Consider the following 13909-nt stretch of genomic DNA (forward strand, 5'->3'; position numbering starts at 1 on the left):
ATGAAGTTATTTTCAGAATCGAGGGAACATCCTACCCTGTTTCCTTTACGTGACAAAGTAAGGAACACCTTCCCCAGGCTTTCCAAAAGCCACCCAGCCCCATTATCCTGCCACCGTGCTGTCCAACTTAAAACCTATAAGGTGTCTGACAGTATTAACAGAGAGCTAAAAATAAAAACAACAATAAATAAATAAAACATGCCCTGAGCATTGTACTGTGCTCCCAGACCTGAGAATACATGATAGCAGTTAACTTCTTTTTCAATGGAAAGAGCAAGGGCATCCCACTATTAAATGAAACAAATATTTTATTCATGAGCATTGTAATCTTAAATTCACAAATTATGAAAGGAAGGCAAATCAGAAGAGACTGCCAGAGCATCTTTTAAATGATAAAAGGTATAAATTTTCTCTCTGAACATTTCTAATTTAAGAAGAAAAAAAAAAAAAAAAAGATTGCATAGGCTTTCTACAGGTGTGCACAAAAAAAAATGAAGTACATGTAAGGTCTTACATTACAATTCCAAGTGTATACATTGGCTACTTGAAAAGGAAAATAATCACTTGCAAGTCTAAGACAGCTATCGGAACAACCTATAGAATAAGTCTTAGGAATATTTACTTTTCAGACTTGTAAAATATACGGAACACGTAACTATCAGAAAAATAAAGCGACACTTCTTCTGGATCTTGTTCTGGAATCTCTTGCTGATAGGATCTTTAACGAAAGGACTGTTTTAATGCTCACCTCTCCCAAGTTACTTGGGAAAAGCAACAGTGGTAATGGCATCAGAGGATTCTTCACAGCATCAAAACGAGACATTTATCAGAGCACAAGTGGAATGTTCTCGGCATGCAGAAACAACCAACCATGCAGCCAGGAAAAATCTCCAATAAATTACAAACATAAAATTATTCAAAATTTGTCTTAAAAGAACGCTACAACATCTCTGTAGCTTGGACAGTCACACCGCCAAAGCTGAAAGAGGTCTACTCTTTCAGGAGCGCAGTCCTGCATGCCTTGCAAGAGGTTTTCAATGGCTGTTGTTAGTGAGTGTGTGGCTTGTTCTTTGGTGTATGAAGTCAGAGATCTGGCAGGAGGTGTTGCATGTGTTTCAGTCTGCACTTAGAGTGTTCTTGGTGACGACATTACAAAGTCTATCAGTACGTCTAGTTACTTATTAGACTAACCTCTAAACCAGTGGATCCATTGTAAAGTGATTCTTGCAGGTGACAAGGTACGCCTTTTCCTGATGGTACTTGGTAGTAGTTCATGATAACTACAACGGCATCGTTTTGGTGTTGTTACAGAAAAACATCAACTATACCTAAAAATAAGATTTTTCCATTTTAAAAAAAGTGTCAGGTACAAAACCAAGCTCATACAGTCCGCATTTTTTTTAAAAATAGGATTTAAATAATTTATAACATGAATCTTTCTAATGTGCAAAAAAAAAAAAAGTATATACAAGCAGACAAAATAGCATTTAGGAGGAAAGGGGGGCACAGACCTCGTTAAAAAGGGATCTGAAGTTCTAAATGCAAAGATGTGTTAAATATGTCCAAATGAACAACTAATGCCATGTAGCCTTGTGTACACACCTCTGTTTAGCCTTTTGGGTTGCTTAGTAGATTTTACTATCTAGCGAAAAAAATGAAGTATTATAAAAAGCAAGACACAAGAACAGATAAAAGCAGTACTTTGACCTAAATATATTAGTGTAGTATCTATAAAGCAACAGCTGTTGTATTAAGAAAGCAGACAAAAGGCACAAAATTAATCAGTACTACCGAAAAGTAAGCATCCATGCTACTGTATGTTAGAAATATAGTGGTTTCTTTACGGGGAGCTGTAAAAGAAGCACTGAGCAGAAGTCAGCACATTTTACACTTGCCTTTTGCTGTCACTTCTCTCAAAAACGTCTTCACTTGTAACAAATACAAACTAAAAAGCAGCGAAGCTTTAGCACGTTTCTAGAATCCACCTTCTTAGTGTCACAGTGGTTATCTGACAAAGCAAGATCAAGCTACAGGATTGTTTACTCCTTTATTTTATGAAACAAGTTACATCCCATTTCATTTGTTTCATTAATAATGTTCTTATTTCAGTAGTGATTTACTAAATCGTTACTTCAACATCAGAAAATCATTTCTCTGAAAAAGCTACTTGTCTTCTACTCATGAGGAACCATCCAAAAACGATCACCTGGGCCAAAAGCAAAAGAAATGAAAACATGGGTCTGCTCAAAGCCTGAACGAGGAGGAATTAAGGGCTCTCTCATTTCACAGCAGCAATGCACAGCAGCAGCGTCTCAGCTGCTGGCGGAGGAGCAGACCCACCAAAGCAGCACATCAGAGCAGGACCCCTACCCCGCCTCACCTGCCTCAACTCACAGCCTGGCACGTGAGCAAAAATGCATCAGCAGTGGTTTAATTTGAAAGGCAAGGCTGCGAACTGGGGTGCCTCAGACCCAGACAATGTCAGGGTGGAAAGCTAGAGGCAAAAACGCATAACCCAAAAGCACTGGCATGGCAACAGCCAAAGAACATCGCACGGCAAGACCAAAAGCAGCTGGCTCACAAGTGACCGGAGACCGATTAAACGTGTGGCAGCAGGAACAAACAAAAAAGTGAGGACACAGCGGGTTAGTGCGACCAACAGAAGTTCTTGAGAAGGTATTGCTACTTGGCGGCAGAAAATTCATACTCGTAAGTGACAGGAAACATGCTCCTAAATCAGCACCCCACAGAGCGTGCTGCCAATGTGTCATTCGCGTGTCGAGGTGAGTTATTCAATGACTGTTTAGACCGAAGGACTGCCATTAAGTGACGTCACGTTTTAAGTGCAAAACTTTTTTGGCAAAAGTGAAAAATAGAAAACCTTAACCAGTACTAATAAAAAAGTGTTGTTTTTTTTTAAATTCTAGCGTAGGGCCTGATCCTGCAAGCACACAACTCGGGGAACCCTCGCTGATTCCAGCTCGAGTCCTATGCCCGAAAATGTAGAGGATAAGGTCTTTAAATCACTGTTAGTGTTTCTACTTTGTTGACGTGTAGTGTAAGTAATACACACACAAACACACATGCATACTGTGTGTGTATATGTGTATAGATGTACATGCGCACAGCTGTTTGTGTATCCATACACGCAAAATGGCTCCTGAATAAACTTGAGCTTGTGGTTTTTCTGAGATGCACTGTTCACAGTATATAGCTTCTCATTTGTGTCTTCTGAGAACAGAACCTTTTGAATGACATCTGACAAGTTATATACTGTTTCCTTTTAATGCCTTTAAGGTAAAGTTATAAGACATCTCCTGTATCTTGTCAAAGGGTCTTCCAGAGAGGATTCAAGTATAGCCAACCATCGCCCTGTAAGAAAATTAGGGAGAGTTTACAAACAAGATTTATACATGCTGAACCTGCGTATCTCCACATAAAAGCCAAAATACCACCAATCAACACACAAAAAGCTCCATCCCTGTCATCTGAAAATTCTGCGTTCAATGAATTTACAGGTAATTTGGGCAGAAGGGAAAAACGTTCCAAAAGGGAACAGAAGCAATGGGAAGATGCAACAGATTAACTCCAGGTTTACACAGATGCACATGCTGGCTGACTTTACAAGTCATGTAATAATTCTCTCAAAGTCTAACTTGCTTCTCCTTTCCTCTAAGAAAGAACAAAGATGAACTTAGTAAAATCTATCTCATTTCAAGCAGATAAAACCCAAGACTGTTTAGACTGTCCATGCTTGCTTACATTGGATAATTATCCTTAGATCACATTCACCTAAATACGCTAAGAACAAGATTAGTAGGAGACGTGACTACAGAGCATTTGCAAAGCAACGTGTGGGTTTCAAGGTAAAAAGCACAGCTTTAGGTGCCTAACATTAGGTCTCCAAAATTCATTGCTAAATTAAATCTAACTTGAAGGACTGAAGGAAGGTGAACAAGTCTATAAAACGAGCATGGAATAATCCACTGCTCTTCTCTAAAAGCCATACTCTACTAAAAATTAAAAATAAAAAAAAATAAAATAAAAAATCAGTGATATATAACAACACTAGCCCATGGTAAGAAATACAAACATGTTCATTTGTACTAGCACCCCACCACATGCACAAAGATGCTATTGGGCCCTTAAGGAAAAGCTGATACAAGTACCTCTTTGGCAAAATATTTTGGTTTCCAGGGCATTGTAAGAGCCATACGTTGCCTCTCCTCTGCTCGCTGCCTCTCTTCAAGGTGGTGCTTGTGTTCTGTTGCTGCATCGATATTACCTTCTTTCAGAGAATTGGTGACATATTGCCAAAGGTGCCTGTGTGATTGGGAAGGAGCAAAAGCAACAGAGTAAGAATACTTTTGCCATAGCCTGGTGCCAGTAGCAAAGCAAAGGTCAGACTGATGGCACCAAGCTATTTCTGCAAGTTGTGTAGCTTGTGAACCACCACTTTCAAGAGAATATTCATTTGTGGACCAGATTTTCAGACACGCTCAGTTCCCAGGAACCTACCATGCAAGTTAACTTTCTCCACAGCTTTTGTTCATGTTCTTGACTCTTTATGACCTGACTGTTTTTCTCAAAGCTGATGGATTTTCTCTTTCATTTCCTGTTCACATTATTTACTGATGACCTACCCCAAATGACAAACATCTATTCTGCATTTATTTGGAGAAAACTTTTCAATTTTAAGGCAACATTAGACAAAAGCTAAGAGCACATGACATTGGGACACTCACTGACTGTTCCCACCAGGTTATTAACAGAAGAGTTGATGTACATGACTCAGCATGCACAAGGTCTACACTGTATTTCCAGCTGAGGATAATTATCAGTACATAACCCAATTTGTTTTTCACCTGACTGACAGTATTCAGATGCAATGCCTCCTCACACTATATGAGCTTAGCAACAACTTTGCCCAGAAAAATACTAAGAAAATTACTGCAACTTTCACATATTTCCAGGGGTATTTAGATGAGTTTGTTTACAATCTGATGAGGTGCATATCCTGCAGAAACACTGGGTCATTATAATTTGCTATCTAGTGTCAAAAACACAACAAATATATTGCAGAGTTGCTGGTTTCCTTATTTACTCCAACTCTGTTATTAACCTACACTGAAAAATGAGTTTGTGATAAACAAGCATGTCCAGAAAGTAGAAAATAACATCTGACCCTGCACAAAGGCTCAAGATGCGCCTTTGTACAATAAAAATATATTTACAGATTATAAAATTAAATTTTACTCATGTTTTTTAAATCCTCCAATAAAACGTTCTTAAATACAATAAAAATATTGATTCTTCTGAAGATAAATGTAAACGGTTATTGACAATGAATAAAGGTTTTTTCTAAGGTACCTAGTCAGAATTAGGCACATGACGAGTTCTCACAACCTAAAAACACATATGGATGTGTATTCATGTGTCACATCACACTTTACATTTATATACATATATATCGTGTGCTTATATATTACATATATATATGAAATCCATAAAATCTGAAGTTCCAGCGTGAGCTATAAGATGCAAAATTATCTGTAACAAACTGACTAATTTGACTACCATTTACAATCAAAGAAGCATGTAGAAGACCACATCACCCAGTTCCCAAATACTCATTAAAATGCATACAAGCATTTTTTTCCTCTAGAAAATTTATGTATATATCACAGCAATGTAATTTATAAACCAAAGAACCAACACGCAGCTTTCAGCTCTTTCTGCCTAGATTAACATGCTATATGATAGCAGGAGTTTTTTGAACCATGCCATTTATAACTGCGGTTTGTTTCACCACTGTTTTCATCTGAGGTTAAGCAGCACAGTGCTGTAATGCCTCTGCCTTTACCTTGATTCCAGTGGGCCTTGTTTTGCTATTGGCCTTATCTTTTTCCTGATAACGGGTAATTTGTTGGTGTCAATCACTTTGGTTTCTCCGTTGCTGTACGTAAATTCCAGCGTACCGTTCCATTCTCCCTGCGCCTTGCACACAATGGTATTAGTGGGATTATGTTTCACTTCGGCTGTAACCCTAACACAAAGAAGGAAAAGAAAAAGGCCACAAAAGATATAACTGGCACCATTTATTATCAGCATTTGAAAGCTCTAGCACTGCAGGCTACATGCAACTTTTTACATCTATAATATAGTTTTTCAAACATAAAGACACTGTCCCCCAAAAGATTCAACCTACAAAAGCTCTGCTAACACAGCACTAACTTTGGGACCACATTCTCCCAAAGCACAGCAGTACCCCAGCTTAAAACCCAGAACTGCTTATCTCATCAGCATGAAAAACAACCAAAACCAACTGACATTCACGTGAAATTGTCAGTACAAGATACTGAAGTTCATTTTTCACACCTGAACCTAATGTTGTCAGATACCTGTAAAAGACTTCAGGTATCTTTATTTTCTTCTTTAGATCTGCACAGTCTCACAGCTGCTGTGAGGCAGTATTAAAGTCACCTCAATGGCTCAGGAACTAGTTTAAGAGTGAGCAAAATAGACAGGTAGGACTAGAAAACCAAAACAGAGGGAGGAGTTTCTTGTGTCTGTGTCTATATGAAAATGCACACGTGTTTTTAGTAATTCATATCAAGTAAACTCAGTTAAGTTTTTAAATGATTAAACTAATACAGCAAAACCTTCCCCAGTTTTCAGTTATTTTGATGGGCACCAATTATTAATCTGCACCTTTCAGAAAAATTCCCATCACAACAGCCCATCAGCTCTTCTAACACGACTTGCACAAAAGCAGCAGCTGGTGTAGCACAAATATTACTTTTTTTTAATGTATATTTTTGCTGATCCTGCACTGTGCATAGGTATTTAGGTTATAACAGGGGGCAAGCCATTTAAATACCTGACAGCAATTTTTACAGGTGGAAAAGCCTGGAAGAATACATTGACTTTAGTTCAACAAGAGATATTTATCTAATTTGGTTAAATGACATGAAATGTGTAACTACTATAAACTGCACTCTAAAGCTTAAGCCTCCTCAGGCATTAACAGGAAAATAAATAGATATTTTTCTAGAAAACAGGACAATAGAGGAACCAAACAGATGTCAAAGTAAGTTCTTCCTTTGAAATCCAGTATCAGGTCAACAAGAATAAAAGTAATTCCCTTACCTGTGGACTTTCCCCCCATAGAAGGGTTTGGTGTGGAACGTGACCGTAGCGGAATAGCCTGTCCTGGCACAGTTGATGTTGACTTTCCCTCCAAGCTCCACCCAGGGGATGGTGAGTATCGAGCGAGCGTAGGCACTGGGGAGTGTGAAAACATACTCTTCTTCGTGCTCCAGCAAGTGAAGAACACCTAGGCAAGGAGGAGGTTGAAAGTGAAATGATTAAAGCTCGTCACTGACCAAATACTGCCATCACAACATACTTCCACAATGTGCAACTTGCCTTGAAGGAGGGTACTGTTTGCTAAGAAAAACCTGCTCTCTGAAAGAAGTTTCTTCAAACGAGCATTTTCAAATCACCTAATTCTAACGTGTGCCTCTGGTTCTTCCTGGTGCCAAATGGCCTATCAGAAAATCTGGCTGGATTACTTATTCTGTCTCACTGCCAAGCAATAAACTGCTGAACCTGAAAATAAGTCACATTCTCTTGAAGAAAATAAAACGAAAAGGCCCCCCACCAACCGAATGAGCTCTGGGTGCTCATTTAGGCACGGCCAAAGGGCCCTTCGGCTCTCCGTTCAGTCAGATACCACCAGCTGCTCTCTGCTAGCTGCTGGCCCACTGTTTGCTGGTAGGAGCAAAAGGAGAGGTCAGGCTGGGTGCAACCGGGAGCTGGGCTGAAGGAAGCCACCTGGAAATTTCCTAGAAGCTCGTTCCTTTTCCCCAAAATGCCTGGTTTCCCACGTAGCCTTTGCAAAAGTCTGGCATTATCAATGAGGGGCCACTTCTCTGCTGCCACTGAGACCAAACTCTCTGGGATGCACAGAAAGTTGCTGGCAGCAGAAAATTCCCATATTATTTGGACCTTACAAAGAAAGTTCCATGTCTGATTGGAAGATCTTAGCTTCCCCTAAGGTTCTTGACACAGCTCCATCCCCACCATAGCTGTAGTTTGGTTTTTAGGATGGCAAAGAAGGGGATATAAGACATAAGATCAGGTAAACGGCAACGTAAACCCTGCACGCAGAATTAGCCAATGCAAACTATGTGTATTATATTTTTATTAGAGATTTACACTCCTTTATATCCCATTTAATAACTGTCTAAAGGCAAAAATTATACTTTGAAAACTTTGTTTTGCAACAAGGAGTGAAAATAACCCATCCCGGGAAGTACTCAGACCCCAGAAACGTTCACAAAATCAGGAAAATCGTCTTGACACACAAACAGTAACAGCATCTGTTTAGCAACGAGATGAGCTTAAGCCAATTTACCCTCACCCTGGGGCAGAGAGGGGAGAACGGCAACGCGTTACCAGCTGTATTTATGAGTCTGTCTGTGCGTTGAAGGCAGTAACAACACATCTTGCAAATTGATCTGGAACGTAATGATGAAAAAGCACCGAGTAGGAGCAAGCTACTAGTAATGTCAACATAAAAATATGCCCTTAACGCTGTACGGCAACACAAGTCTAAATAACACTCAGAATTTAGCAGCGTGGCACTCGGAGAGTCATCATTTTAAATATTGGCTCCGACTGCTAGAACAAAATCCAGCTCTGCTGCATTTTTTTCTCTAGAACAGAGATCCCCGTGTTTCACCTGAAGTTTCTTCAGTTCCACACCTGCAGGTAAACCAAGCTTATGGCAGGAAGGCTGAGCTACAAAATTCATCCAGGACACTCACCAGGAAGAACTTTTACTCAAAAAGAAGGCTGTGCTCATTGCAGAGCTCACTAAATGGCTGCTACAACGACATTAAATTAATAGAGAACAATAACGAAGCTTTTCACCAAGCTGATGATATTAAAAAATGGCAAGCTAGTGGCTGCCAACACGCAGAAAGGAAACCTGACAGTCTGCAGCTGAGCGATTTCTACCTGGAGGATTGTAACAGGTTTTAGACCAAGTTTCTCTGCTGGCACGAGGAGGCTGGAGCTCCCCTTTCCCCACAAGCAGGGGACAGCAGCGAGGTGCTGGGACACCAAGGGCATGGCCAGGAGTTGAGAGGCTAGGAGCCAGGTTCTGCAGAAATCGAGTTTGCAGATGCCCTTCTTTTTTTTTTTTTTTTCCCCTTTCCTTTCTCCTCCATTTATTCTCTGCCTTCTTCATTACAGCCACAGGCAGCAGCCGTAGCAGGAACCAGCTGTGGGAAATGGCACGGCCTGTGGTGCTGCCATCAGGTCGCATCACATCAAAGCAGCCTTAATGGTCTAAGCACAGACAAAACCCTCACACAGTCAAAAAAAACACCTGAAAGCACTGGCTTCCAGCATGAAGGTCTAATACCAGTACCACAGTCACGCAGGGTGCTCCTCACTGTGTTTTAGGAGCCACAACTTCACGTGAGCTTCTGCAGAGCCTCCTGCTTCTCGGGGCCCAGCCACCCTCTTCTGATGTGAGAGGGAGCTGCCATGGGGCGAGGTGGTTTTTGTGTCTCTGATGAGATCGATAGATTTATTTCTGCGTACAGGAGTGGGAGGGACGTGGAGCTCTAATGAAAAGTGAACAGCAAATAGCAGCGGTGACCTTCACTGTAAATATTTGACAACCACAACAGGTTAGGTATTAAAAACTGAGCCAGCTCCCTTAGCAGTATTTTTGTTGAGCATTTGGTAGTGTGCTTTTTGAATTCCTGAAACACCTGAATAAACACATCTTTAATGAAGCGCTGCCTCACTCCAGCTCAATAATTGCGATCTAAAAAAGAATAAAGGAAAGATTTGAGATACCCACAGCTTGACAGCCCTTTCAGCACTACCAGGTGACCCCAAGTTTCCACTCCACTGTTTGCAGAGTCCACGTGCAAAACCTCCTGTACCTGAAGCACCACGAAGACTGGAGCTGCACCACCACGTCTGAACCAAACCCTGTGCTCTCCTTCAGAAGAGGAAGCCAAAATGACACAGGGACATCTATACCACAATTGGATTTCATGCTTTAACCCACCAAATTTAGATCTTGAGACATGAAAAAGCATGGAAACGAAAACCTAACAGTTAGTTTTAAAAGTGGGGTGTACCCCTAGCATCCACTTTTAAGTAAAATTTCATTGTGACTGACAGATGTGACTGTAGGGGATTGTTCATTTCATGTTTAAAAAAATCACTCTAAGTAAATAGATATGAAAAGTTGCAGAAGATTCTCCCGTTTTCATTACCATTTCCTCTTCATTAACTCTTTTGGAAACTGCAGATTCCTTCCAACAAACTTAAGCATTTATGGGCAGCTATGACACAAGGAGGATGCACCAGATAAGTACTCTGGGAAGAAAAGTGGATTTAGTAATCTAGCCTATTATTAGAAAAAATCCTGTGGAGAAGGGTGAATATTTGGTAAACAAGTGCTGAAATTTGAAATGCCCCTCGAAATGTCCTCAACACCATTTCCTCCTGCTTTTAGGACAAGGTATTCATGGCCATGCTCCTTTCCACGCCTCCCCAGCCTCCACGAAGGGAAGCGCTGTTCGCAGCATCTGATTTTGCCCCTTTGACAACTGCATGTCCCTCACTGCTGCTGGAGCTTTGTGAATTGATTTTCCAGTACCGCACATTGATGGAATACCCAGAGGAGGCTCTGGATCGATAACTGCAGAAGAGGCATGTGAAATTTAATGCTTCCCACTGATTGTTTGGAGATCAATCTGAACAACAAATGGTATGTGGGTCATAAATGGCCCAGGGCAGTTTCCTGATTTAACAGGCTCTTCATGCTGCATTATTCATAACAGAGCAGAACAAGGCTAAGTTACGCAGATGCAGCTCATCACCAGCCACACCAGTTCACAGAGAAACACGAGACACCAGTACCAGGCCCTCATCATCTCATAAACGTTGTAGCCAGCTGCTCTGCACTGCTCAGTTTCCAAAAACTGCAGACATTTGCTAAATTAAGCAGTGAGTACCATGTCATACAAAAATATTCTGAAACCACTGAGCCAAAAAAAAAATAAAGAAATTAGTACTAGGGCAATATTTTGGTAGTTCCAGTTGCATGGAGCAGTCAATCTTCAGGGCTGGTAAATTAAAAAATCACTTATGCCTCAGGAACAGAAATTATAGACCTGTACGTGCATAAATATGTACATATGCATGCATATACTTGAAAAAAAATATGAAAAGAACACTTGTTGCTTTCATTTAGATTTACCCTGGAAAGAGCACTGAACCTTTTCCCTACCTATCAAACCTTTTCAAGGTTGATTTCAGTTTTTAAAATAAATTTTGAGGCGTTCCTGAGGAGTTTTTAAAGCATTTAAAATAGCCGGGGTAAAATTACAAGCCACAACTAGCCACTTGATGATACAGAGCAAACCACTTAAAACTATTTTATGTTCTCTGTAAAATTAACCAGTGAATCAAATTTTGGAACAAAAACCATCAGCAGAACAGGAGCCCACGCTGAGGTGTGCTCAGCACATCCTCTTCTGCTAGAAAACCCTTATCTTACAATCAGTATGTGTTTAAAGATCCTTTGGACCATGTAAAACACATTAAATATTTACTTTGACTCTTCTATCTCTTGCTAATTTAAATCCTAATACAATTCTATTCATTACACCCTCTTCCCCTCCCTCGCTCTCTCATTAGTACGTAATTAACATTAACCAGAATTAGGGACTGTGCATGCAATGTGAATTCTTATATGCAAAACACTCTCTCTCCTACCCTGCTTTCTCCCAAGGAAACTCAGCTCTGGCTGCTCTGAAGAACGTTTTTTGTCATAGAGCGAAGGAAAAGTTGAGACATTTCTCTAACAAAACAGATGCAGAGCTCTGGGAAGCGAAGATGAAGGGCTACCAGAGAAGGCTGCTTCTCACACGGGTTTCCAGCAGTGCCTGCCTACGCGCTCTGCATCTCTGCAGCTGATATTTACTTTGAATTAACAAATAAAAAATCATAGGGAAAAAAAATCTTAGCCACTTCGAGAGGCAGCACACACGAAGTATTGTGCAATTAGGATCCTGAGCTGCACCATTTGTATGACGGATCCATCCTGCCCTCAGATCTACCTGTTATTTAAATCCTTACAGAAGCCTTGGCAATTCCATGACGTCCTGTTTCGGCGTATCCACTGCTGCTTCTCACACTGAGGGATAAAAAGCAACACGCTCTACACATCTAAGGACATTAAGACTAGTTAAAAGAATACTTTCAAAAAGCATCACAGAAATGTTAACATGCTCCTTACACAATATAGGTCCCCAAATTCAGTACTACCCTATTTGTGTAAATAGCCCAAATTAATAGGAAAAGCTTTGTTCAATTGTTTGCAGGCCACACAAAATATTCAGGAGGGAATAAAGTTTCAAAACAGAGCATGGTTGTTTGCATTCATGCTAAGGTCACACAAAATGGTTCTGTTAAATATCTGAACTAGAACAAGGTGGTTGCTCCTAGCACTAAATTACCTGATACATGAATGCAGCGTAAGTTTGTCTCTCTACTGCTCTGCTGTGAAGGATTTTTTTCCACATATATCAAAGAGTACTGAACAAATACACGGGGTAATGAAACTACCGTGTCAACACCAGCGTGATTTAAATGCAGCCTCAGGAAGGTCATAGGCATACTGGAGATATCAGCGAAACTGCCTTTTCAGAATCTAAAATCCTTACTGACCTAGCAAATAGTCAGAGGCATCCACGCGTATGGAAGCAAACTCTACAGGTTATTTTAGACACGTGCCAATGTCACTGAATATGTCCCACAAGAGCCAGGAGAAGAAGCTGAATGCTCATAATGAAAAAGAGGAGGACAGAAAAAAATATCAACAACAGAACATGATTAATTAGGTCATCCAGTACACAGTGGCAAAACCAGAAATGCACAAACAAAAGCCAGGATTTCCATGATTCACAAGACGTCAGTTTGCCTGCTATCAAAAGCAGGATCAGTCATACTTCAATCATTCCTGAGAAACTTGTTTAACCTGGTTTTAACAGCTTGTACCAGTAAGGTTATACAACCTTCCCCACCAACCTCATTGCGAGAAAGCTTCTGGTAGCTGACTCTATCTGAACTACCTCTTAACTACCTCTTTCTGTACCTTCTGACTGATCACGTGCCTCCATCTACTCTTCGATGGACGAACTCCATTTGAGATGCTGCTACGTGTAAATCGTCCTTAAGTAACAAGAAAATCCTTCAAATCATGTTTCACATCAACAAATTACCAGGCTCTGCATTACCAGAGACACAAAATGACAGTTTTTCCACGCTGTGAGCCCAGCTGCTACTTTTTATTGGTTCTGCAATATATTCCCCAGCACTCACGCTAAGCTCAGCCTAATGCAGACTTTATACTTATGTAAGACGTGATAAAAAATGGCTGTAGCAGCTTCTCATTTTCGCACAGCTTGACAAATCTACACACCAGCTTTGTTAAGAAGACTTCCCTTGAACTAAAAGAAAGGAAAAAAAATATACATTTGAACAAAGTACAGTCTCGAGTGAAGAAACCACAAGGAGAAGCAAGCCTTTTCAACCAAGGCTGTCAGGTTTAGGCTGCGTTCAGATTGTAGAAAAGATTCAGTGGTACAACTTTCTCCCTCTTGTTACCAGTCTTCAGCACGCAACAGAAATACTCGGCCTGTTCTAGAGTTTCTCCATCACTTCACAGAGATGCTGTCACAGTGAATTTGCACGCTTCTGGATTGCTTACATGGACCAAAAAAAAAAGATGAGTGACAGCTATAAACTGGTAACACCAAACATCCTCCCCGAGTGCCGACCATAAAGACAGCAGGAAACCTTACAATGAAAG

The 13909-nt window shown here is 40.5% G+C and overlaps 1 protein-coding gene across 3 annotated transcripts in view; it reads right to left on the bottom strand.

Annotated features, from left to right (window-relative positions):
- Positions 1-290: 290 nt before the first annotated feature.
- Positions 291-13909, bottom strand: part of OSBPL10 (oxysterol binding protein like 10) — a 110775-nt gene continuing 97156 nt past the window's right edge. For all 3 annotated transcript variants that reach the window (XM_068674459.1, XM_068674458.1, XM_068674460.1), the window contains exons 9-12: positions 7150-7336; positions 5864-6046; positions 4170-4323; positions 291-3372 (exon numbers count right to left, since the gene is read on the bottom strand). In XM_068674459.1, coding sequence (XP_068530560.1) covers positions 3328-3372; positions 4170-4323; positions 5864-6046; positions 7150-7336 — 569 coding nt within the window. In that variant the 3' untranslated portion in view covers positions 291-3327. The remainder of the gene's footprint in view (positions 3373-4169; positions 4324-5863; positions 6047-7149; positions 7337-13909) is intronic.

Source organism: Anas acuta, chromosome 2 (assembly GCF_963932015.1).
Source record: "Anas acuta chromosome 2, bAnaAcu1.1, whole genome shotgun sequence".
NCBI classification, from domain to species: domain Eukaryota; kingdom Metazoa; phylum Chordata; class Aves; order Anseriformes; family Anatidae; genus Anas; species Anas acuta.